Here is a 27,869-nt window from a genome sequence, read left to right on the forward strand (position 1 = left end):
CTGCCTTCAGCTCAGGTCATGATCCTGGGGTCCTGGGATCGAGCCCCACGTTGGGTTCCCTGCTCAGCAAGGAGTCTGCTTTTCCCTCTCCCTCTGCCCCTGCTCTTGTTCTCTCTCTTTCTCAAATAAATAAATAAAATATTTTTAAAAAGAATAAAATAAAGTAGCCAGGTAACAAAAAATCTTGAAGAACAGTAATGCTCTTAAGATAAAAAGTAAGTAATGATTATGCATTTATTCTGAATATTAAAGTGAAAACTTTAATAACTTACTAAAGATAATTTGTAAACATAAAAAATAATCCAGAAGAAAATTAATGTCTTGTATTATCAGTCATAATTCAAAAAAGTGTTCTGTTGTTTCACAATCTGATGTAAGAAGATAAATTCATGAAAATGAACAATTTCTCCCAAAGATAAGACTAAACAACACTAAACAACAATATAAATTAATACAACTCACTATTTCATATATGTACACTTCTAATGGCATCAAGTTGCACACAAGCATGTAGTAATAGACCCTCATATCAAAACCTGGAACTTCTTGAAAAGGAGCTAGAAATTGATGACTAGTTTGATATGAACTTTTCAAAAATTTTAATTCAAAATTCAAAAATTAAATAACTCTAAAAAAACCACCCCATCATAAAATGTTCTGAAATGGCCAATAGAATAAGAAAATATGTACTAATATCTCTCTATGAGCTCATGAAGAGCACTCAAATTGAAGATCTAGAAAGCAAAGTTAGAATGCACACTAAGAATTAAATTGGATTATTTTCTGAATTTGAATCTACCACTGTAAACCAGAGGGAAGAAAGGAAACAATATTCAGCCAACTCAAGCTAACATTTCTTTCTCCCACATACTCTGATCTAGATAATTGAAGCCAAATTGCTTTTCTCCTTAAGTCATCTGTATAATAGCCATAACCCTCTACTTCATGCTGAGTGTGTATAGATACAAACATAATCACAAAAATTACAAATGGCAGAAATATTTAACTGGAGACATTAAAGTCTTGCAGATTATTCTACTCATCTCTTTTTTTTTTTCTGATTACCCTTATACTCAAAAGCCATTTGAGTTTTGCGTGGGGGAGGAATGTAGAATGGAAAGCTGTTAAATATCTCCATGGTGCGCAATAAGTACTTATAATGCTGAGGAAATGTACAACTTTAAAAGAGTGTGGGTGTGAAATTAGTATGGAATGAAATGGGACTCTCATAATGTGCATCTCCTATAGACCACCAGGACTGGAAGACAGCAAGAAAGGAGAATTCCTGGGGTAACACTTAGGTTGTGAAAACCACAGGATACCATACTCATGAGGAATTTTAACTACCCAAACATCTGTTAGGTTAAAAAAAAAAATTCAACAAAACATGCCTCATCAAAGAGGCTTCCAAGGAATGCAACTTTATGATCTAAAAAGAAGAAAAACTAAATAGAGGGCAAATGCCCCTTAACATTTTTAAAAATAGGAAATGGTTACTGAGTTACTATATAGTCAATTATTTTCCTTAATTTATCCTAAATGGTGTAATGCACTTACAATGTGATAAGCACTATCATAACAAAGGTAGATATTATCCCTTCTATAAAGAAGCAATTATATAAAGATAAGAAGAAATGTTAGCCATAAATAAATAGGAAAATAAAATCCAAGACATAAAGAAGCCCATTTGGTAGCAATGCATTTTTAGAATGGCTCTAACCTGCTGCCACTAGAGGAAATGAATATAATTTATTTTAGGCACAATGGTTTTGTACTTCTGTGAAATTAGTTAGATGCTGTTGAAAGTCTTTTCAGTTAGTTGCCTGAGACTCCCAAATGTGTAGTCCAAGAGGACATGTCTCTTCTAGACCTGTAGATTGAAGTTGCTGGTATGACTACTTAGATTGCCACAGACACATCAGACCTCGTATTACCACTGCCCTTGCCCCGCTGCACACCTTTCTTGCCTGTGTGTTCCCTGTTCCAGTGCATCATACCATTGTTTGTTTAATTGTTCATGCCAGCCTCCTAGGAATCATTAATTCTTAATAGTTGTCTTCCATTCTCCTCCAAGTCCACACCTGAGTCCTATTGAATTTACCTTCTAAGCACTGTCTTGAATTTGTTTATTTTCCTCTATTCAGAGTCTCTAAATCCAGACTCTTAAAGTTAATTTTCTAGATTATTACAAAAGATATCTAAATGATCTTTCTGGTCTCATTTTCTCTACCCTTCTCTACCCTCTACCTGAACCCTCTACCTGAATACAACTATCTGACCATGTTATTCCCCTGCTTAATAAAATCTTTGATTTAAGTTTTGTTTTCCTGTTGTGCAAAAATGATACTTCTTGGTAGCTCTATAAGGTAGGTCATCTGTGATTGATTTCACTTCTCTTCTCTTTTCTCTTCTTTCTCTTCTCTTCTTTCTCTTCTTTTCTTTCTCTTCTCTTCTTTCTCTTCTCTTCTCTTCTCTTCTCTTCTCTTCTCTTCTCTTCTCTTCTCTTCTCCTCTTCTTTCTCTTCTCTTCTCCTCTTCTTTCTCTTCTTCTCTTCTCTTCTCTTCTCTCTCTTCTTTCTCTTCTCTTTTCTTCTTTCTCCAGCTTCCTTTTCTTTATATATCACACCAGGTATTTCTTATGCAAACCGTTCTATGAGTTCCTCTTTCCACTCCCACTTGAAAGTTGTTTCCAAAGTACAGAACATTTTGCTTTGTAATTGTTTTTCTCTCTTTTTTTAATGTTTTTTTTTAATTATTTATGATAGTCACAGAGAGAGAGAGAGAGAGAGAGAGAGAGAGAGATTGGCAGAGACACAGGCAGAGGGAGAGGGAGAAGCAGGCTCCATGCACCGGGAGCCCGACGTGGGATTCGATCCCGGGTTTCCAGGATCGCGCCTTGGGCCAAAGGCAGGAGCTAAACCGCTGCGCTACCCAGGGATCCCTGTTTTTCTCTCTCTTTTGTGGAATTCTGAGCTCCTTAAAAGTAGAGAGGACAGGGGGGGCCTGGGTGGTATAGTTGGTTAAGCCTCTGACTCTTGGTTTCAGCACATATTGTGATCTCAGAGTCTTGAAATCAAGCCCCACGTTGGGCTCCACACTCCACATGGAGACTGCTTGAGATTCTCTCTCTCTCTCTCTCTCTCTCTCTCTCTCTCTCTCTGCCCCTCTGACTCATGCACTCTCTTTCTCTCTCTAAAATAAATAGATTAATTTAAAAAAACAGAGATGACTAGGTTGTCATGTCTTATGTATGTTTTCATCCTCCTGCCTACTCAGTATCTAAGACTAAATGATTATGGCATTTGGACTTCAAAAGACATTTGACTTAATGTGAAAGTATTTCAATGCCAAAATTCTCCATTGCAAAAAATTCATCCTAATTCTTTGCTTCATTTTTTTGTCTGTAATTTGTCTTTCAAATACTTACATGGTTATAACCAAAATTAAAATTCTCCCAGTTACTTTCCACATTTAACATGTTCAGCTTCTTTATTTCACAAAACCAGTCTATTTTGTATTGCCTATATTATGTTTATGTTTCCTTTTCATTAGCGTAGGAAGTATGATTACTGCATGTAGGAAAGAACTATGCATGTAGTAAATTGAGAAATACTTCAAATAATAAAAGAAAATAATGTGTGCATATTTCGGAAGCATTAATGGTATCTAAATGACTAACTGAAAGAATAAACTTAATAAATTTGTATAGCAAGATGGGATCATAGTAGATTGTTAGTCCATGAAGAAAACAAAAAAGAACAATGTCTAAATTTTCACTGCTAAATATGATTACAAAGAGAAGCTATTTGGATGAAATCATAATTTAAATAGCATAATAATAAATGTATAAAATTAAAGAATTTAATAGAGCACTCAACTACATATTTAACTCAGAAGAGCTTTTGCCAGGTTATTAAACAATTTTTTAGAGCTTAAATAAAAATATTTTTAAATTCTGTTACATGAGCACATAGAACATATTTTTCAGCAAAACCACTAAAAATCAAAGGATATTATAAAGATCATCAGTTATTTTTGTCATTAATATTATAGAAAGACTGGTTATCATAAGGGAAAAAATGAGAAAAAATATCTTTCCCCTAAGTATAGATAACTGCATTTTATTTTTCAAATATTCAGATGAATTCTCTCACCTTCTCATCTCAGACTTCAGATCTCATGGTGAATTGAATTTATTTGGACTCCTGAGAATCTTTTTTTTCTTGGTTCCGAAAGACAGGATGAAGTTAGGCTTAATTCTTTGTGATTTTCAGTCATTAATCTCAGTTCATGTCTGCCTCAGTATTAGGCCCTGGGTCAACAAAAATTCAGCTCCATTTTCTTCTGGATTACTAAGGAAGTGGGGAAATGTCTGATTTGATTATGGGAAACTCCCAAATCTGAAAAGAGCATATGATTGCTATACCTGGTAGTTTAGGGCACTTATTGGTTGGACACAGTAACTGAATTGAGAGCCCTTGGCTGAGTCATTAGGAATAATGACAATAATAGCTAAGCTTATCAACTGTTATGTGCTGCTTCTATTCTAAGAACTTTGCACACATTGATTCCTTCATGAACGTCATTTATTTCTAGAGCAGAGTCTGTGCACTTGGGCAAAGCCTCCTGGTGATATGAAAGTACCACCGAAAACAAACAAACAAAACAAAACAAAAAAGCTAGAGAGGTGCTAAGTAGAATTACAGAGAGAAGATACTCAGGTTAAATTATAATTTAGAGAAAATAACAGTAAGCATATAAAATCAAACTGTTTACTAAAGCATCCAACTCAATATTTAGTGTCAAAAAAAAACCTTTTGCCAAACCTTAATCAAGTTTCCCAGAATATAAATAAAAATATTTTGAAATCCCATTTGCATAAACAAATGCAATGTCTCTTTCAACAAAAGCTCTACGAACCAAACAGTTAAAGGAAACGTTAAGGATTATCACTATGTGGTATTATTAATGAGAACTAAAACAGACCTGGAGATATTAGACAAGCTTTTAATATAAAATTAAACCATCTCCATTCCTAAACAGATTGGATGGGACTTCTCTTCAAACTACACTTTCATTTCTTTTCTCTTTGCTGATATATCTGATAGCTATTTTTACCCTGCATACAATGAATGGAAGGATGAAATAGGGACAATTATCTTGGCCCCAACAGTCTATTGTGGTGATAACCCTATCTGATATGGTGATGGCCTTATCTGTATTATTCCAGGTGGTTTCTTCACAGAACTTCTGTGTTCTTATAGAACACATGGCCTGTTATTACCGTGAGAACTTTGGGAATGAGAGGGAGTGACAGTAGGGAGAAACCTCTTCATGGTTTACCCAGTATTAAAAGAAATGGAAGGTAGGAGGAGACCAGTGTGTGGAGTATGTGTTGGCTGGATGCACATTTCCATGTTTATCACCACAAGCACCCAAGCCCACCTCCACTGCTTCAGTAGCCCTCACAGAAACAGTAATTTAATCCCTACTCAGTCTTCTGGTTTAGTTAAATCTGGGGTGTGACTTCAGAATTTGCTTTTCTAACAACTTCCCAGGGAGTATTAATGCTGCTTGTGTGGAGACCCATTTTGAGAACCACCACTGTAGAACGTTATTTTATAAACACGATGCTATTCTAGAAAAAGATGTATTAATCTGATCCTGAAAGCAATAGTACTAATATTAGAATATTTTTATTCTTACCTTGCATGGCTAGTGTTGGAACTGAGAATTTTTGTATTTTGTTTTTGTTTTGTTTTGTTTTTTTTTCAAGTTAAACCAGACTGAAATGACTCAGAAAATTACTCATTACACATCACAGAAAATGGTCATTCAGTGAGGTCTAATACTATGGGCATCCCTGAATCATACTCAGTACTCATCAGTCTGATTAGACAGATTCTTAGGCGTATGATGCCTTTGTGATGCCATCTTGCTGTTGGAAAATTAACTCTGAGACAAAATTAAGATCCTGTAGAATGGTAGGAAATATTTTATACACCAACCATAGCATACCATACTAGGCAGTGAGATCCCTGGGCTTTAGGGAAACATTCAATACCAGGGAAGGAGAGCTGATTAGTGTAGTATTGTAACCAGTAGGCTATGTCCTAGGGTGCTCTTGGCCTGCATGCATATGGTTAATCTAATTGCTGAACTTCTTCAGGTCTCTTGATGAGTTGAATTATTTAAAATGCAAGGAATCCACTCAAACCACCCAGCCAATTAGATTTACTCTAGTCCTGAGAGACATCTAAAACTGAAAGCTAATTCTTCCAGGTGTGCTGAATCAAAGCCAACTCACAGTCCTACGGGCTAATACTGCATACGCTGAGAAAGAATGGAGTGCCTCATGTAGTGATGACAGTAGCTAGGAATGTGGTTGTCCATGCTACCAAATCCTGAAAACAAAATACCCTGAAGGATAGCCCCTTGAAATAAGCTTTAAGTTAAACTCATATCCAAATAGATATAGATATTTAAATCACATGTGTGCAGAGCTCAAGATTTTCTGTCTTGTGAGTTGTTGTCAAAACATTTATTTATGTTTATTCTTTTATGAAAGTCATGATAGCATGGCGCACTAAAAGACTATACAGTATTTTCTACATTTTTCATCATTAAATTCTCAGGGATCTGTAGAAGGCAAAGCTACTAATAAGTCTTTGAATGTGCTTATTCTGAACATATAGTATTAGACACACCAAAATATATGGTTCTTAATCAAACTGGCATAGACTTGGGGGCATTAAAACTTATATGTACAAGGCAAAATGATGGTCTATCCAGACTCACCTTTCAGCTAACACACTTAGCATGGGGACACAGATGGATGGGAAAGATGACCCTGACCCACATAAGACCCACATTCCTGTGCAAGGATAGAAGCATGATAATCAGGAAATGATGGTTGTTAGTTACAGAAAATGCATTATTGTGAAAACCAGGGGAAAAGTGCTTATGAGAGGAAGTGATTGGATTATGGGGAATGAGAGAATAAAGATAGATCATTCCTACTGAGTAAATTGCTGTGATTTATAAGAGAAAGGGTATAATGATATCTTGGCCCATTACTGACTAGATTCATTTCACAAACAATCCTAAATCAGAATGTGACAGTTTATGGGGAGACAAACAAAGTCTCCCAAAGATGCTTTTATGTTACTGGCATATTTTCATCTCCCCATACCTTTACTGCTTTAAGCTTTCTTGGTTTTGGTGGTTGGCATTTATAATTGTAATTTTGCATTCCTCCTTATGTGACTCTAATAGCAGGTTACTAAACATTGGAATAAAAGAGGAAAAAATACCTATTTTATTATGTATTTTTGGAATTTTGATAATTTCCAAAAGAATACTACCTAAAAGAAACTTGAAGATATTATGTACTTAAAAGTATACTTTTTATTAAAATAACTAGACAATTGTTTATAATAGATGAACATTTTAATGTTCTGTATATTTCTCTTAAATTGTCTGTGAATTAAGTGATTGTCTTTAATTGCTTTATACAGATGAAATAATCAGTTATATGCATATACTATATTCCTAAAGCAGTTTAGTAATATATGTGTTTCCTCTTATTTTTTTTTAATTCAGATTAGGAGTTCTTATCTCATGATATGCTGATCCTTCAAGAATGCAGATTGATATATACATTCTAATAGAAATTTTCCACAAAGGATTCAACACAAGAAACACTTGTATTAAAAAAAAAAACAGGCAATTTCATCAAATTTGCTGAAAATGCAAATGTTGCTTAGAGTGTTTCCTTTAAAAAAAATGTCTTTGGAAAAAGTTCAAGAAATGGCATTAAAGCACAGCTCAGTGAAGGGCTAAATACCCTGCCTTTTTTATAATGATTGATTAGTGTAAAGAACTGAAAATATTTAGTAGTCCAATTGGTTAGTGTCATGAATGATCTTTAAATGTCATTTTTCTCTCAGCTCTGCTTGGGGTAGCAGATGCTCCCTGATGAGGACTTGATTACTAGTATTTAAGGAATGATTGCAGGGTTGACATTTTCCTATGAAAGACAAGAATTGAAGTAAGGCTTCATACTGCTTTCTGAGCCAGGCTACTGACATACTTACGAGACTAGCCAAGGTTTCCTATAGGCAATGGTTTTGGATCTGCCCTCACTGGAGACCTGAAAGATTCAAACTACAGAGCAGAGGGGACATGGACATATTAATTTGGAAATATTTCCAAAGACTGGCTATTATCAACATAATCCCAGAAAAATCTCATCAACTTTCTTAGTCACAGAAAATTCTCAGTAAACCGTGATATCTCGGCAACAATAATGTACTGTCTTGCCTGCCTGCTAGAGTTAAATTAATTCTAATTAATTAAAAGTTTGGTTTAAAGGTTAGTCCCAACAGCCAGTGAATTGATATATTTTATAGAGGTAAATGAATTAGATCCTGGAGATAGTATTTCCTCTTTTTCTCTAATTAAGTTTGACCCATCTTTCTAGTATGAGTTAGATATCAAGTGTCAAAATCTATAGAGGCCCCTTTAGTCCATGAAAATATATTATGGCATTCATTGTCTTTTTACCCATGATAACAGTTCTTACAAAGACCCTGATACTGGCGTTAAAGGCCCTATACAAACTGGCTCCCATTTCTTCTACTCATTCTGACCTGGCTTTGGCCTCACTGGAGTCCTTGTTAGTCCTCGAATAGACCAGTCAAAATCCTGCCTCAGGGCCTTTGCATTAGCCATAGTTTTGTCTGTGACACTGTTCCTTCAAACATTCCCATGCTCCTTTACCTCCTTCAAATCTTTGTTTTAAGGTCACCTGATTATAGCAGCATGCCCTGACCACCATATTTGAAATAGTAATTCGCATTAGCACCCCCATTCTTACTATCCTGCTTCATTTTTTTTCATGATACATATCACTTTCTAACATATTATATAATTTACTTACATATTAGTATTAACTTATCTAAATTCTTATATATTCTTTGTCTACCTCCACTAAAATAGAGGTTCTATGATTTTTAACTCTTCAATTTTCTTCTCCATCACCAGCACTCCAAAAATGCCCACCATATAACAGGTATCCAATAAGTAGTTATTGAGTGAAGAAGAGCAGTTACATTCTAGAAACTATAAGGATAGGTCTAAACTATGTCCATTGCTTCTATAGTCTTTGTGTCTTCTCAGTGTCTGACACACAGAAGGTGCTCGATCAATATTTGCTGGTCAGATGAACATATAGATTTCATCAAAAATCCAACAGAACATTTGAGTGTAACTAAAGAGAAAGGGGCCTAAAATAGTTTCTTGAATTTAAAATACTTTAAATTTGTGGCCTGTCAGAAAATTGTTCCTTTCTATAATGGTTCTTACCAGGCTCAAAGGGGGTTTTGCAAAAAGATTAATAAATATTAAATGACAAAAACACTATTAATTAATCAGCAAATGTCTTAATTAATTTGTACTTAACTTCTAGCCCATCCCCATTTATAGAGTAAAAGGCAGCAGAAGGCAGGCCATTAAAACCTACAAACCATCTTCTATTTTGCAAAGCAGATTTCTCCATGAGGAAAGTATGCAGTAATGATCAGGAATGGTGTACCTGGTCCTGAGGCCTATCCACTCCTCGCTTCACATTCTGAATAGAGAGATTCAGAGATGATATTTGTTATTTTGCTACTTGTTAAGGCAGGCATAACATTTCTAAGGAATATCCAGTTGGAAAGGAAAGAGGGTTGTCACTATTAAATATGAAGTGCACTATTCTGTTAGGGCATCCAAAAGCAATTAATTATGCTAGTGGCAGGAGACCTCTCATAGCTCTCATTTGTTATATGTAATTATCTAAATGAATTATGCTACAATTTGAGACACCTTTCATAAATCTAGAATCATAAAATTAGAAGTAATAAAGACTGAAGATCTTAGGATATGCAGGTGTGTTTGCCGGGATTCCATGATCTCTCTACATTAGTTACCAGAAATATCATGTACCCAATTCTGTCATCATTATTAGCACTTCTCAGATGATCAGACCTCTGAATCCTGAAGAATCTGCTCTTCACTCTCTCCTGGATGCCTCCTTGGGCCATATGGACTAGATCTCAATGTTCAGAGTATTGCACAAGGGTCAGGAAAGGTTTGCATAGGAAAGACATGTTATAGGTTTTGTACCTCAAAGGCATTTCCCACAGAAACTTCCTTATGCATGATTGCTAGATTCCTCTATTGTTACATCTGAATATTGTTTTAAAATATTTTAATGCTACTATTAAATATATATTTTTATGGCCGAATTGGGTACCTATATTCCACACATAGTATCTCTCTTGGAAACATTTTCTAAGTACCAATAACACACTCATAGTTAAAAAATTGTCACTACCATTAACATTTTAAATAACTATCTGATGGTGAAATAAACCTTTTGGCTCTCTTCAGAGCATGTGACTCACTTGAACCAGATATGTTTGCTGTATTTATGCTCTCAATTTGTAAGAAACTATCTGAAATTTTTGATAGAAATTCTTTTCCATCCTGGCCCTATCTTCCTACTTCTAGGCTTATCTCTCAAATTGTCACGTAGCCATTCTCAGTTCTTGTGAGTATCTCAGACTCAATGAGTACAAATCCAAAATTATTATCTCCTTCCTAAGCCTTATCCCTACCAAAAGTAGTATCTGCCCTGAATATGCTATTGGTTTGAATTCTATCAACATTCTCCTGGTATTAACACGTGAATTAGCTTTTTCTACATCCTCAATGTCAGTTTTTACCCACATATTATCAGCCTCAAGTTTTTTTTTTTAATTAAATTTTCTAAATGACTCCAGGATTCTTCTCCTCCTATCTATACCTAGTGTTACTAATCTAAGATCTCATCATATCCCATCTGGCTTTTTGGAAATAGGTTCCTTGGACTCAGTGCTTCAAAGCACTTATCTATTTTATAACTACTGGAACTTTCTTCCTAAATCATTAGGAAAATAATTCCTTTTTAAAAAACCCTCAGGGGCATTCTATTACTTAAAGAATTAGTTTCAAATGCTTTAACATAATCTTAGTTTCCAAAAGACCATCTGAGCCTGTTCCTTACTATATGAACACCGACCCCTCTGTGATATCTGTATTCCTTGAAATTAGGGATTCTAAATCTTCTTTGTACCATAGATTCCTTTGCCAGTCTGATGAAGTGTGGACCCCTTCCTAGAACAATATTTTGAATGTATAAAATAATAAACATAAGATTACCAAGGAAAGCACTTCTACAGTGATAAAATTCTGTCTCCGCACTCTGCTCTTTATGTCTTTGTGGCTTTGCTTGTGAACCTCTTAGCAAAGAAGTGCCCCTAAACCTGCTCCTCTGATTATTGAAATCCTTCTCATCTTTCAAAGCCTATTCAAGTCCATCTCCTCTATGCATCTTTACCTAGACTCCCTACCCCATCTGTATTCACCACGTTGCCCTTTGCTCTCTCACAGTAGATCCTTTGTATTTTTAATTAGTTCTTTCTTAAGTTAGCCCCTTATTATAATACATTGTATTAATTGACAATGATGGGCCAAACTGTAAACTAAAGGGCCATTTTCACACATAGTGAATTCATGTTTTCATGTTTTTTTGAAAAACACTATGAAATATGCATATGAGGAGGAAACTGAGGTCCAGAAATTTTGTTTGACAAAGATAATACAATTTGTTGCTCTTATAAGTTATTTGAGGAAAGGAATATTTTGTCTTTTTTATACCTTCTCAGGATCTGTGGAATAATATTTGTTCAGTAGTGTTTGCTAATGTGGATTTAAAAATTAGAATATCTGGGAAATACTTATCTCCCAGTATTTAATGCCCCTAGGGTCCATAGGAGGACAGAGAGGTACCTAGATACTAGCACTGTTCCTAGTTCAATGTATGTCAAATCAACAAGTGACTAAATCCTTCTTAACATACTATAAACTCTTCTAGTTTCTAGCAGTTTCACAAATTGAAAATTACATAGGGGTTTTCAGCAGTCTGTTCCCTAAAACATTATCTCTTGTTTTGCACTCTTGATAAAAAAAAAAAAAACCAGTTATAAAAATAGAACAAATAAAATTTGTTTGGAATCGTAATGAATTCAGGTAATGTTTATATTTGTGATGATAGAAGTTGTATAACCTATTTCCTATGTTACTCCCTTGGTGAAAACAATAAAAGCAATCCAATTTTAAATATAATTCCCTTGTACCAGTTTCACTTTTTTGTAGTCAAACATGTTTCTGCAGGTTTTCCTAAAACAACTAGGCAATCTATTTTTAAATAAAAACACTTATCCAAAAAGATTTGTTTTGCAATAGTAATGCTTTTATTTCAAAATATTACTTTGAGTTTAAAAATAATATATTTATGATCTTTAATTTCTTATGTGGAAGTTTCTTATATATAGCAAGTATTTTGCAAGGAATTGCATCTTTTGATTTGCCAATGCTTTTGCATGCTGTGAGCTATAAATTAATGTATAATTAATTCATTATCACTATCCTTTTCTCATGACCTTTTCTATTATTATAATATATAGCAAAGACTAAATCAGATGTCCCAGGGTAATTAATTTTCTATTTTCACAGCTCCAGATGGTCCTCCTGAAAGTGTGTATGTAGTAGCAACATCACCTTTTAGCATCAACATCAGCTGGAGTGAACCTGCCACCATTACTGGACCAACATTCTATCTAATTGATGTCAAATCGGTAAGGTGTGTCTTACCTTCTGCAAAAGACAGTATAGAGAGTGATTAAGAATACACATTTTGGAACCAGACAATTTGAATTTTAATCCTAGCTCTATTTGATCTCAGACAACTTACTTAACCTGTGTGTGTTTCAGTATCCACATCTGTAATTAATAATAGTAACCAGGGTACAGATTTTGTGAAGATGAAATTAGAAAATAAGCATAAAGAACTTTAAACATTGCTTAAGTAAGGCTCCATAAGTGTAAGTAAGGCTCAATAAATGTAACTAAAGTATTATTAGCCTGATCATCATTATATTTATTCCCAGGGTATAGATAATGTATATAAACAAGTGGTTAAGTTGATGATCTGGGGATCCCTGGGTGGCTCAGCGGTTTAGTGCCTGCCTTCAGCCCAGGGCATGATCCCAGGGGTCCTGGGATCGAGTTCCGCTTCAGGCTCCCTGCATGGAGCCTGCTTCTCCCTCTCCCTCTGCCTGTGTCTCTGCCTCTCTCTCTCTCTCTCTCTCTCTCTGTCTCTCATGAATAAATAAATAAAATCTAAAAAAAATTGATCATACATTGATTTAAAATACAGTAAAAAAAGTACTTGCTTCAGCAGCATATATACTGAAATTGAAATGATACAGAGAAGATCAGCATGGCTTCTATACAGGGATGACATTCAAATTCATGAAGCATTGCATATTTTTAAAAATAATAATAAATACAGTAAAAAAATCATAATACAAAAGGCGAAGGGAGAAGGCATTAGGAGAAATAGCTCCCAAATCACGTAACATCAGAGCTTAATTTTGAAAAATACTGGAAGCAGAACACGAAAAAGAAATGATAATAAAAGTGTGAAAAGGAAGATTCATTCACGAAAAAGTAAGCAGTTCAGGAATCCTTGATAAAAGCATTTGAGAAAAGTGCTGAGAGAAGCTGGATTAGGAGGCAGACTGTATAACATGTAACAGAGTTTGGGTTTCATGATTAAGACCAGTGGAGTATCCACTGAGGAATTAAAGCAGTGTTCGGATATAGATTTCTATTTTATAGGATCAGCTTGGTTGCACTGCAGAGGATAGAGCAGTCTTATTGCAAAATTAGGCAAGGGAACAAGAAACTATGTGTAAGTGGGAAAGAAAAGATAAGGACAGAGGAAATGTAGCAAGGGAACAGAATGAAAAATAATTTAAGGATTTGGTGGAAAAAATCAGGGATGGTGAGTGAAAGGAATAATCAAGGATGGCTTTAAGATATATGATTTGGAAAATTGGGAGGAGAAAGAAATTTGTAAAGGAGAGGAATGAATTCAGTATTAGATGCATTGAGCTTAGGATGCCTGGGAGTCCTCCAGGTGAAGACACTCCCTTAACACTATTATATACAGGTCTGCAGCTCAGGAGAAGAAATCTGAATTTGCAGATTGAGCAAGTGTGGGTATTTAGAGGATAGCTGAAATGAGAGGAAGGGATGAGATTAAATATATAACATGTAGTGTAAGGGCCCCTTCTGTAAGAACTAACCTGAGGATTGAATGAATGAATCCTGGGGAGTCCAAACATTTAAATAAGAGGCCTGTGAGGAGACCAAACTGGAGTGGCCATCCAGACAGAGGGAAACCCAAGCATGAGAGTCCAGCTTTTCACCAAAACAGGGTAAGGTGCTCAACAACATAAGTAATACCGAGTTGCTAACTAGGATTAGGATTGGAAAAAACTCATTTTAGTGCCCTGCTTGGGTTTGACTGGGCCTGATGACACTCTGTTCTCATGGCATATAATGCAAGGAGTCAGATAACTTATGGTGAATTCTCCTTCCCCTGCCTTGCTGTCTCTACCTATCTTTTGTTTAACATTTATAATTTTATTATGTCTTTATGTTATTTCTAAAATGGAAGTGCTTCTATCTCAAAAGACATGTCGTGATTAAAATGAAAATTTAAAGGTTGGTAGGTTTGTACTCCCATTTAGTCTTCTGTTTATGTTCCTTTTTAGAGCATATTTGTGAAGATTTTTAGTCATAATTAGCTAAAAGTAATCAACACGCATGACAAATGCTCTGGGAATATGTATTAAAAGCAAATTATAAAATGATAATACTGTGTTTCTGTCAAAGACATTATTAATAAAAATAGTTTTCTCTTGAAATTTATGCTTAAAGGAAGGTAAAATAAAATATTTTTAAAAGGTGATTTATAACCTCATTCTTTTAGTATTGTTATAGAGATTAAAAATGGGCAAGGGAAAGAGAGAAGGGTGACTAACATGGTAATTGCTTATTTTATATCAGTTACACAGTACCCTCTCCATAGCATTACCTTATCTTATCTAACATTTTAATGTAAATATATTATCTTCATTTTGCATAAAGGGCAATGGAGGCACAAAGCTGATAGCTTCTCAAATAATTAAGACCTGGCTATAATCAGCAAACAGTGGTGTGTTAGAAGAAAGGAAAAAACACCAAGCAGCAAATAAAATCTGCCAAGTTGAAATATATGCTCATCCAAACCTTTTGGGTCACAGCCAGCATTGTACTAGGTGCTGGGTACCTAGAACAAGTCTGATGTGGTCATTGTCTTTATAGAGCTTATCTGCAGCTCATTTCATGGGTATAAAATTATATGCTGTCAAGAATCATCAACGCCTAGGCCAGAGAAGAACACATATCATTGGATTTAGGACTTATGGTATAGCCTGGCCTTTGCCAAATACCAGACATGGGGACATAAAACTCTTTTCCTGAGAGACTCAAACAAAACTTGACCATCTTAAAGACATATGGGCACAGATATCACGCCCTGGGTGATACTACCAGAAATTCATGCATTTTTGTAGTCCTTTGTTCATTGTTCCCTTTATTTTTTTTTCAAAGTAACAAATATTGTTTCTATTCACCAAAACAAGGATGCAAAGCATAAGTAGCTCACACTCTAGTGAAAGACATCTAAACAGCTAACTATAGAGTATGAGTTATGCAGTTTTTTTTGGAATATAAACTAGCAAAGTAATTCAGGTTCCTCTTATGAGGGTCATAATGATACAGAGGACACTTCACAGAGTAGGTTAAATTGGTTGTGGGACTTGAGGAACAAATAGAGGTGCACCAAGTGGGGAAGGGTGTGTATGGGACAGAAAAAAAGAAAAAATAGAATCAAAGTCTAATTACTAACATTGCTTATAAAACCACCATACTACAAAAATGATGGGACATGTTTCATAATAATAACAGATGACCAAATATAATATGAGCAAAGAAGCTTGGAATTGATGGAAGGGAAATAATGAATCAAAAAGATCTGAAGTTTCTGTCTTGGGTAATTGGACAAATAATGATTAACAGTGACAGAGTAGGTTTAGTGAAGAAAGATAATGAATTTTGGTACATTCTGTATTTGAGGACCCAACATACTTTTTGGATTTTAGTAACTATTTTTTAAGATACAGTAGATCACAGGCATGTTATGTCATATTTTTACAACTCAATATTTAGTATGCACTCTTTTAATGGAAGACATTTAAAATAATTTAATTTTACTTTGTAAGATCAGGCCGAGTGTAGTAGTTTAGAGAGTTCTGGATTCTTGAAAGACTTGGGAGAAAATCCTGTCTCTGCTATTAAATAACTATGGAATGTTGAGGAATTCTCCTCAACTCTATAAAAGCAGAATTCAAATAGGTATAGTGGTCAGTCAAGTAACATAAATGAGCAGTCAAAATGAAGCCAACTGGGTGAAACAGTGATGAATTGGAGACTCGTGCCCCATTATAGAAGTCAACTACTCGTCTCTAGATAATTATTACCCAGCATGAATATAAGCCTAGTCTTAAGGAAAATTTAAAAAGCTAGATTTTGTGTGATGTTTAAATGCTGATAGCTACCTGAATCACACACACTTTCTGTCGGTGAGGACATGCACTTGGTCAATAGTATCCCTACGCCAATTTGTTTTTCTGCCACTTTGGAGACAGGAGGCAACTCCCTTCAATGCTCTAAAGTGGGAACAATCTATTTGACTTTGCAATGCTCATGTTATTTATCAGCCTTTTGCTGTGTCTCTCATAGCAACACCTTCTTTAAGTTGAAAAAGCTCTTAGAAAAGAGCATTTGAAGAATATTTTGAACAAAAAAATCTTTCAGATCAGAGTTACATGGGAGGGTCAAGTGGAAAATTAACTTAGTAGTGCGAACAGTGTACATAATCTGGATTTAAGCATTTCAGTTTGGATTCCTGAGAGTGGCATGCATACTAGGATTTCAAATTTTTGGATGTTCATCTTGGGAAAAACCATTCTTTTCATTGCTAGAAACTTTAGTTATGTTTAATCCCTGCAGTGAATAGGCCAGACTCTCCATCAAATGCAGATTATGTTTGAACACACTATACAATTATATTTAATATACCCAAAGATACTCATTTTTACACATCTAATAATTATAATGTCCACAGTTAATTGAGTCCTTATCCAGTGCCATGCATAGTGCTAGACTGGAGTTTTTCAAATTGCAATAATGACCATATTTTTTTAAATGAACTGGAACAAAGTTTAAAAGTAGAAAATATCAAAGTGCATTTCAGAAACAAGTTGCATTCCTGAAAATTGTTTTTAAGATTTTAAGTTAAAAGAAGTATGTGTGAACACTTCTTTTGAACACTCATACATCCTGAGTTATGTTACAAAATGTGTTTCCTTTTTGTTTCTCATGGCAAAAAAATATCAAAATCTCTGTGCCAGCTACTTCAGATCTGTTTTTCTAAATCTCACAGAACACTCTAAATAGATATTATTGCTCCAATTTTACATACACAGAAAGTAAGACACAGAGAACATAAGTGACCTGTCAGATGCTATAGGAACTATTACATGACCAGGTTGGTATTTGAACCCTTAATGATTGATTACCAAAACCTCTATTGTTTATCCTATAAAACATTGGAGTAGAAAGTAGAGTTCCATTGACACAGAGATAATAGTTGCTTGTTCATTAGATGGATTGATTGTGGTTGACTAGTTGATTTTTTTTCTTTTACTTTCACTTGTTGAAATAACTGCTTATAAGTAGACTGTTAAAGTGGCACCTTAGATCTCCCAGGACAATCAGACTGTAAGAAAAAATAATTTAAAACTTGGCTAGTTAGATATGCCACAGGTAGCTTTGTATTATTATATTTTGGTGATTTGGATCTCAACTGTGTCTTCCTTTAATCACTAGCTATTTTTTCCTATAGGTAGATAGTGATGAATTTAATGTTTCCTTCATCAAGTCAAATGAGGAAAATAAGACCATAGAAATTAAAGATTTGAAAATATTCACAAGGTATTCTGTGATGATCACAGCATTCACTGGAGACTTGAGTACTGCATATGTAGATGGAAAGTCAAGTGCTGAAATGATTGTTACTACTTTAGAATCAGGTAAGGCATATTTTCCATCATTGCTAAAAATTGGCTGAGATTTAAGTGTCTTTCTTAGGATTTCTCACAACACCCCCTAGAATAGGTATGTGTTATAGGAAATTTTTTACGTGTATAAAGTATAAAATTCAATGACTCACCATAACTGACAAAAGTGAAGTTTTCTATTTATATTTTTTAGGCCAATTGGAATTATGTAGAATAATCAATTCTTGGAAATACAGAAACAAATTCGTTCATAATAATATCCTAATTGTATTTTGTGTGTTTATTTACACACTAGTATTTCAGAAATTGAGTTACCTTGCCGAAAGGATGGTTTTTCAAATGACCTGTGGCCAATAATGCTGTATGTAAAATTCCATTTTAATTATTTCTGTCCATGACTTAAATGCACATTAAAGTAATAATAATCTGTCATTATGTAATATGGAATTCAAAATTAGAATCCAGGTCATGCTTACCATATCTGTTTTCCTTACCTAATCAAATGGCATGTTTTATTATATAACTTATTTAATAAATGTCAGAATCCATACAGATTTTCTCAAGTGCCTACGAACAGGGTCTGAATGAATAATAAGTTTGTAACCAATAGGAATTAAGTGTGGAAAGTCAGCTTCCCAGAACTTGCTTGCCCTATCCTCCTTCAGACACCTCATGTTCTTTGCCACCAGACATATCTTTGGAAAGAGCACATGAAGGGATGTGTTGCTATAGTTTATTTGTTGCTCTCTGTAAGGTAAGTATAGGAGATAAAAAATGTTTTTTTTAGCTAGTTTTTTCATTATATTATATACTCTATAAAGTTATGGTTCTACATTAAAAGATAACATCTTATCCTCAGCACCCTAAAATTTCATTTGTTTCCATTTTACTGCCACTTATATCCCAGATATTTATTTTCTTATGATACCTTTTAATACTCCTCCAGCATCCTCCCTGTGAGGAAAGATGCTACTGAATTTATTCATGCTCATACCATAAAACACTGATTGTCAAATCTTAATGTGCTACCTCTCCCAAAGATATCATTGTTAAATAAATTATTACTAAATCTCTAAGAGTAGAATTTTACATGTAAACCCAAAGATATTTAGAGAATAAGAAATTCTTTCCAGAATTCAGAGAATTGTTTCACTTATCCAACCTTAAACCTGATCTGAGTTTTAGATAAAATAATTAATTAATAATTAATATCTTTATAGCATTGAAATGTATAACAACAAATGTGAAAATATGTCTGGAGCCAATTTAACTTTCACTTTAGCTATGCGTTTTTCCACTTAATATGTGATATTTGGCATTATAACATATTTATGTGTTCCTCTTTTTTTCTCCCTGTTATTTATTTACTTAATTTTTTGCTTGCCACAGGGTGCTGTCTATAAAGATATTTGCAAGATAATAAATAAATAATAAATAAAGGTACTAAAACTTGAGCATCCAAACCTTTGACTGCCTAATATTAGCGGCCTTCCTCTTGGAAATTCCTTTACTTAGTATGGAAATATATCCATTTCAATTTGATCAAAATAGATATATTCATGCAATTAGTCATTTATATAAAGAACATTATTATGTAGTACATCAAGAACTAGTTCCTATATCCATAAATCAGTTTTATTCCCATGTATGTCATTTTCTTTCATGATAATGCACTGATACTTAGCTGTAGTATATTAGGCTAATTTTTATTTTTCAAAAATAACATGGAATATGTAGAATATATAAAGAATTCTCACAACTCAACATTTTAAAAAATCCAATTAGAAATGACTAGACCTTTCATCATGGGGGAGATACAGTGGGCAAATAAACTCACGATAACATACATTTTCAGCATCATTAGCTATTAAGGAAATGCAAATTAGAACCACAATGAGGTATCACTATGCATCTACTAGAACAGAGAAAATAATAATTATGAAATAGTGATGATGCCAAGTGCTGGCAAAGATACAACGAGACCGGACTTTTGATATGTTGGTAGTGGAATGCAAATGAGTATAGCCACACTGAAAAGTAGTTGACAACCTTTTATGAAACTAAACATGTATGCAGAGCGCATGACCTAGCAGTCATACTCTTGGGCAATTATCACAGAGACTCAAAAATTTATGTTCACACAAACAGCTGTAAATGAATGTTAATAGCAGTTTTGTTAGTAATAACAAAAAAAATTGGAAACAACCCAAATGTTTTTCTATGATTAAACAAACTTTGGTGTATCCACAAAATGGAGCGCTACTCAGTAATAAAAAAGAAAAGAAAAAAAAGAATGAACTGTTGCTACATACCTCAAGCATTATGCTGTTTTTTTTTTTTTCTCTTAAAATGACAGAACTATGGAGGACAACTGTTAGTGTTGTGGGAATCTATAAGGTGCAAATGCCAGAGGATAGCAGAGGAAGTTTCTTTATGGAAATAGGATAATTTTGTACCTTATTTCTGGTGATGATTGCAGGAGTTCTTTACATGGAATAAAATTATATAGGACTGCACAGATTTATAAAAGCATGAAAAAATGATGAAATCTGAATAAGGTCTGTAATCTAATTAACAGTATTGTACCAATGTCAATATCCAGGTTTGATATTAAACTATAGTTAGGTAAGTTGTCACCACTGGTAAAAGCAGGGGGAATGTTCCATGGACTGTATGTACCATTTTTTGCAAATTCCTGTGAGTCTATGTTATCTTTAACTAAACAGTACAAAAAAGTTATAGAAATGCATTCTATGCATTTATAAAATGGATTCATAAAAATAAGTGTAAAAGTCAAAATAAACAACCAAACTAACTGAATCCCCATTATGATTTCTGTGACCTATAGCTGTCAATGATTCTACATATATCAGCCATTTTTGCTTGCTTTCATAACATATACAGTTTAAATAATTTGTGGAGAACATTTTATAAGCAGAAATTTGAGTCAAATAATTTTATAGGGAGATTAAAAAGAGGAACACAGATTTTTAAAAATTAATTGGTTAATATTTCATTTTAGTTCCCAAGGATCCACCTAACAACATGACATTTCAGAAGATACCAGACGAAGTTACAAAATTTCAGTTAACATTTCTTCCTCCTTCTCAACCCAATGGAAATATTCAAGTTTACCAAGCTCTGGTTTACCGAGAAGATGATCCTACTGCTGTCCAGATTCACAACCTCAGTATTATCCAGAAAACTGACACATCTGTCATTGCGATGTTAGAAGGACTAAAAGGTGGACATACATATAACATCAGTGTAAGCATTCATTGCTTTTAATTACTCACCTATTTTACAAAGTCAGTTTACAAACTCAGCATTCAAAACTACCGCACCCCCTGTGCACACTAGATTTCTCATGTCTTTTTTGCAGGATTGTGTGAGACATGCCAACAGAAAATAACATTTAAAGAAATGAAATTTCTAATTTCCTATTATAATTCAACAAACACTATGAAAATATGTAGGTAACAAAAAAATTTTCCCAACAATAGCAGAAATGCAAAAATAAAATAAAGGGAAAATGCATGTTAAAAGCAAGAGAGCAGTGATATGTAGAGATAATTGTACCTAAAGGGAAGCTGTTTAAGTGTGCTTGTAAGTGGAAAATGGAAAAGCAAATTTCAAAGGCAAGGGGCAGAAGTAACTATTCACGTGTTTGAAATTCACATGCATTTCACGTAATAATTACTAAAGCTAAGCATTTTACATCCTAATTTTAAATTATCTGTGTGTGTTTATGTACATACAGACACACAATTTATTTCAAAAACGTGCTTTTGTAGCATGTCTTAAAACTTTCAAATAGAATTATATGGGTCACAATACCATCTTTTAAGCAACATAGAGTTCACCCTGAACTTTCAGGTAGCTTTTCCTACCAGTTCTTTATGATTATCATGTAATCATCAGAACACTGTTATTAATAATTTGTATTCATATGTATATGTTTTTCTCTACATTATATCTATATATCTGCATAGCTTCATTTCTTCCTTCATTAACTATATATCTTATTTTATAAGATATATAAAATAAAAATAAAATACATTTAGTTTATAAAATCAAAATATTTATATATGTAAATATAAATAAAACATAAAATGTATTTATATTTATATATAAGTAAAATATTCTCGTAGGATTCTTGTTGCACCTCCCATTAGATGGACCAACATTGTGGAAGGTCTGTTAGAGGGAGAGTGGTTAAGAGAATGAACTGATCTGGGTTCTAATCTTGGCTCTATGGTTTGTTTCTGGGCAGTTGCCTCAAATCTGTACCTCAGTTTCTTTATCTAAAAAAAAACAATAAATTCTACTCCTGAAACTAATATTACACTGTATGTAGTAACTGGAATTTAAATAAAAACTTGAAACAAAAAAAGAGAAAAAAACAGTTATAGCAATAATGACTTCTTTATAGGATTTTTGTAAAGATTAAAGAAATATAGTTATGGGAAGTCATGAGTGCTCCATCTGTTTTGCCTTTTGTGAATAAGAGAAAAAAATAGGAAACAAAGTACAACTAATTCATAATTTAAACAACAATAAAAAATTATCTTATTGTTCAGAAAATGCAATTTATAGTTCCTCAACACCTGGGAGTTTATTAGAAATATATATAACTTTAACATCTGTCTCAACCTACTGAATCAAAACCTACATATCTTCATTCAACAGGTTTACAAATGACTTCTTTGTACAAAGCAATTTGAGTAGAGCACCTAGCTTTTCATTTATTATCTCACTTAAATGTCAGGCTGTACCACAAAGAAGTAAAAATAATGAAGCATACCATAATATCACTTTTCATTTTTAATACTCCTTTTCTTAAATTTACAAACTCCAATACATACTTCCTTTAGATATTTTTTAACCACATATTTTTGGCTTATTTACCATACCTACTGCATCACATGTATTATTATAACCTTAATTCAATAAAAACATTCCCAAAGTATCTATAGTGTGGAAATATAGAAAATAAGTTAATTATTTTTGTGTTTGTCAGTGAATTTGGGCAAGAATATAGTCTTTGTTTTATAGAGCAAAAAAAAAGTAAAAGAAGTTGATCTACAGCATGAAGTGAATTGAAAGGATTCACATTTGTGTGAATTACCTTCTGTCTATACAAACAGAAATGTTTTATGAGTATATGCTGCATTATGTGGGTTATAGCGTCGGATACTTTGGGGCAGGGGTGAAGAAGGGCATAAAGGCCAACTTTCAGAGGGATGATTTAATACAGGAAAACAAGGAGGTTGAAGGAATAGGATTTCATTTCAGAGAAGGAAAAAAAAGAGGGTCTTGAATATGGATTTAAGAAAGCCAGAGTTACAGATGTTAGAGTAGATGAAGGAGTGTAGACATAGTGGCTTTTCTGCGTCTGTTCCTCCTACGGGTTCACATTGAATCCACATCCTTTCCTGGTCACTATGATAGGGCTGTTTAAGTCACTCGGCCTTTGTTCTCTGGACTTAGTACTATAAGATCAATTTTAAGAACTATTTTATTATTAATGTTCTTTCTACCCATATTGTATTCATTTGAGTAAGTGCAAGAAAAATATAATGAGTAGGACATATGCAGTTGTTTTTAAAAGCAGGATCATTTAAAAATTATATGACCCTAATAAAAACAGTAACAAGATGTTTCTTCTTTTTAGGTTTATGCAATCAACAGTGCTGGCGCAGGGCCAAAGGTTCAGATGAGAATAACTATGGACATTAAAGGTGCATATATGAGCTGCCTTCCTGTGAAATACTGTTGTCTTAATCAAAGAGTAATTACAATTGAATTCTGTTATTAGAGTTAAGAATGTAGTCAAGCTTTTACATGACGCATATGCAATAATAACTACATACATTAAGTAATAAAGCCTGCTTATTAAAGCTATACTTAAAATGTCTAAATAATAATGCAAATTACCATCTTAAAGAAAGAGAATGCCCACCTGCTATTTATCTTATATTTCTCTCTTTCTAAACTTAAAGTTTTCTGAGACAAATTTTATACTCTGTTATTTTATGTTTTTTAATTTTATTGAAAATTCATTGTTAAATTACTCGTGCTGGGCTTTGATTTATTTTAATTAGATACCTTGACTGATCTTTATCTTGAAAGTAAAATTCTTCTCAGTTAATCAGATAGTGTTTAACTTTATGATTCTGACTGTAAAGTAGATCTATTAATTCATTATTCTGACAGGTATTGTTTATAGAAAATATAATTAAAATTAGAGGCTCCCCCTCCCCAAGGCAGTCCACAAAAACAAAATAAACGTTAAGAGGAATGTAGGACCAGCCAGTCATTCAGGATACTATCTCTTCCTGACTGAAAACATACAAGCAATTGTAACATCTCTCTCAAAATCTGTAATAAAACCTGCAAAGAGATTAAAAAACTGAGTTGTAGGGACCTTTAGTAGAATGCTTCTCATTCTGAAGCAAAAAGTTAACTTTTTTTAGTCTTTGGTAGCACAGTAGAGCACAGTGATTAAAAGTGTCAGCTCTAGACTGAATCTAGGGTCAAATTGCTGAGACTGAATCCTGTATTGGCCACGTGATATCTGCTTGGCTTTAGGCAAGTGCCTTAACCTCTATAAGCTTGTAAAATTCAGATAATTCTAGTTCCTACCTCAAGGATTGTTGTGAAGATTTAAAGAGATAATCTCTGAAAAACCCTTAGGACAGTACCTGGAAACTCATACCACTAAGAATAAGAAATATTCACTGTAAGATGAAGCTGATAAATTTTATCTTTTCATCAGTGGTAGTTTATATAGTTGTAATATTATTTAAAAGCACCAAGATTTGTTTTTTAATTCATTCCAAACTACTTGGAATGTATGAATGCATAAGCTCTTCAAAAACATCAGGTGTTTTATAAAACAACTTCATAAAGAAAAATATCTTAATATCTTTTTCTTATTCAAAGGCAGGACAGGTAGGTATGCAGGTAACAACAGATACATTATATTAATCCTTTAGCAAAACTTCCTATGTCTATCGCTTTCATCATTCCCAGGTAAAGAGGATTAGTTCTGACTTTCCACTCCTTAGATAGGACAGATTGACTCATGCTTAGTCATCTAGACAAAATATGTGAGTACTAGTGGTAGTGGTGAGGTCCTAGAGAAATATTTTTCTCTAGTAATATGCATGATTGGTTTTGGTGACATAAAGTGATATTGAATTAATAGTAGTCTCATTAAATTTACATTTGACACATAAAGTTGGATAATCATGTCCAATGCCAGATTCCTCTAACCAGAAACCTTTCCTTAGGGACTCTCCAGTGGCTTGGCTAAGAGTTTCTCAGAAATCCCTAAAACCTGAGGCTCTTCCTGAATCCTTCCCTCCTTCCTTACACAGGTATTAGACCTGTGATCTGTGGTCTAAAGGCTCTTGCCACCTACTTCTGTTCCCTGATCCTGGATTTTTCATAGATATTTCCTCCAATAAACTTCCTACACATCTAATATTGTTATAGTCCTTACATCTCAGAGGAGTAAGCCAAAGGATTAAGCCAAAAATATTTGATTCAAATCCTGTTATTTCCCTTTTACAGCTATGTGACATAAGGCCATTTCCTCATCTATAAAATGGAAATGGTATTGCCAATTTTATGGCATTATTGAGAGGCTTTTTAAAAATTTAATAAATATGGAAATTGAAGTTTGATTAAGCAACTTGCTGTGCTCAAACAGCTGGAATATGTATATAGCTATGGGATGAGACAAGCAGAGTTCCTATAAATATTGATTTTGGAGATACTTGTATGTATTGGTGATAAATATGAATTATTGTGACACTTTCAGAAATTATTCTGGCAATATCTATCAAAGTTAAAAATGTTTTTATCTTCTGTTCCAGAAATTCTGTTCTTAGATATCTATTCCATAGAAATAAAAGGATCAGTAAAGAAGGCTAAATATATAAGGCTGGTTATTTCAGCATATGTTCAAAACCTGAAGGAAAAGGGAATTCCCATTACTAGCTGAATGATCAAATAAATATGATGTTGTCACACCACGATATACAACATAGTCATTAAGAAGAATGAGTTGGCCCCATTACTTGGTGACTTGGAAAGAATTATATGAGTCATATTTAAATGAAAAAAAAACAATATGTGGAGTGATTATAATACATAATATAACCCCATTTAAAAAACCAAACAGTAAAAATAATCCTTTATGTATAACTTTATGTATTTTGTATGATTATGTGACCCTGGAGAAAAATATAAGAGGATATCGTCACTCATATATTTGACTTGGATAAACTGTAGGAGGGATGATGGTATGACTAGAATAGGAATTGATGAATCAGCTAAAGGAAGTAAAAGAAGAAAAAACCCACTAAAATATTAGTATGATATAATGCACTTATAAAAATTATATAAGTGAGAGCATAAATTATTAGAATTCTTTTAATATGTGAAGAGGAGTCAGATGCCTAAAAATCACACCTGAGCCCCCATATCTCAAGCAAGTATGAAATATACAATTAAAGCATTGGGAGATAATAATTGCTAAACATCTGTTGTATTTAAACAACGCTGTTTCATTTGTTATGTGTGTCTGTCATCATTGTATCTATAAAACATCTGCATGAAATGAGAATTTAAAATTTTTTCCTTCTCTTCAGAAACAAAAAAACCCAATTGCAGTGATATTTCTTCTTTGTTTTAAGCTCCAGCACGACCGAAAACCAAACCAATCCCTATTTATGATGCCACAGGAAAATTGCTTGTGACTTCAACAACAATTACAATCAGAATGCCAATATGTTACTACAATGATGATCATGGACCAATCAAAAATGTACAAGTGCTTGTAACAGAAGCAGGAGGTATCATCAGTTGTCAACCTATCTCGTTAACTTATAGAGTATAAATTGCTGAATGCTAAAGTAATTTCCATTTAAAATTAGTAATATAAGGTTGGCTGCCTATCATTGCACAACTTTTGAGCTTAATAAAGTGTTAATATTATCACGAATTATACTCATCATTAATTTATACCTAAAATACTTAGCCAAAATAAGAAAGGGCATAGTTAAAATATGTGATTTCTTTATGCTATGTACTGGTTGGATTATTTGGTTTGGATGAGATGGAGTCTTGATAGCTTCTTTGAAGGTATGAAACAGAAGAATTACCCTTGACTGAGAGATATTCTTTGTGTCTCTGAGAAGTCATCCTCCACAACAAAGCCTGTAGATTCATGTGTTTGGGGAAAGATAAGGTTCCCTGTTTATCCAGGTAAATCAGCTGAATCATCCCTGGTTGTTCATAGAGTGGCAGATGTTGCATCCAGATTTTCCTCATGCAATTATAGAAATGCTCTTCAGAAATGTGAAAATACTTTCATATATTACTTGTAATTATATCCTTTTTTTCTGAAAATAGCTCAGCATGATGGAAATGTAACAAAGTGGTATGATGCATATTTTAATAAACCAAGGCCATATTTTACAAATGAAGGCTTTCCTAACCCCCCATGCATGGAGGGAAAGACAAAGTTCAGTGGCAATGAAGAAATCTACATCATTGGTGCTGATAATGCATGTATGATTCCTGGCAATGAAGATAGAATTTGCAATGGGCCTCTGAAACCAAAAAAACAATACTTGTAAGTATAGCTCATGCTTACTAATGCATCGTGATAGCAAGCAGGAAAACATTTTTTTTTTCATCCATCTACTCATCCTTTCATCTTTCCAGTAAGCACTGGACA

General features: G+C 33.7%; 1 protein-coding gene and 1 non-coding gene across 8 annotated transcripts in view; both read left to right on the forward strand.

Annotated features, from left to right (window-relative positions):
- PTPRQ (protein tyrosine phosphatase receptor type Q) overlaps nt 1–27,869 on the forward strand; it is a 208,709-nt gene that overhangs the window by 113,069 nt on the left and 67,771 nt on the right. For all 7 annotated transcript variants that reach the window (XR_008666689.1, XM_055342067.1, XM_055342066.1 and 4 more), the window contains 6 exons: nt 12,600–12,721; nt 17,944–18,130; nt 21,141–21,385; nt 23,793–23,859; nt 26,824–26,982; nt 27,542–27,764. Coding sequence is in view for 6 of the 7 variants with exons in the window: in XM_055342067.1 (XP_055198042.1) it covers nt 12,600–12,721; nt 17,944–18,130; nt 21,141–21,385; nt 23,793–23,859; nt 26,824–26,982; nt 27,542–27,764 (1,003 nt within the window). In the remaining variant the exon portion in view is untranslated. The remainder of the gene's footprint in view (nt 1–12,599; nt 12,722–17,943; nt 18,131–21,140; nt 21,386–23,792; nt 23,860–26,823; nt 26,983–27,541; nt 27,765–27,869) is intronic.
- LOC129520963 (U6 spliceosomal RNA) lies at nt 13,315–13,417 on the forward strand. Its single transcript, XR_008666726.1, has one exon. It is a non-coding gene; the product is annotated as a U6 spliceosomal RNA (small nuclear RNA).

This window comes from Nyctereutes procyonoides, unplaced genomic scaffold (assembly GCF_905146905.1).
Source record: "Nyctereutes procyonoides isolate TBG_1078 unplaced genomic scaffold, NYPRO_anot_genome, whole genome shotgun sequence".
Classification (NCBI taxonomy): Eukaryota; Metazoa; Chordata; class Mammalia; order Carnivora; family Canidae; genus Nyctereutes; species Nyctereutes procyonoides.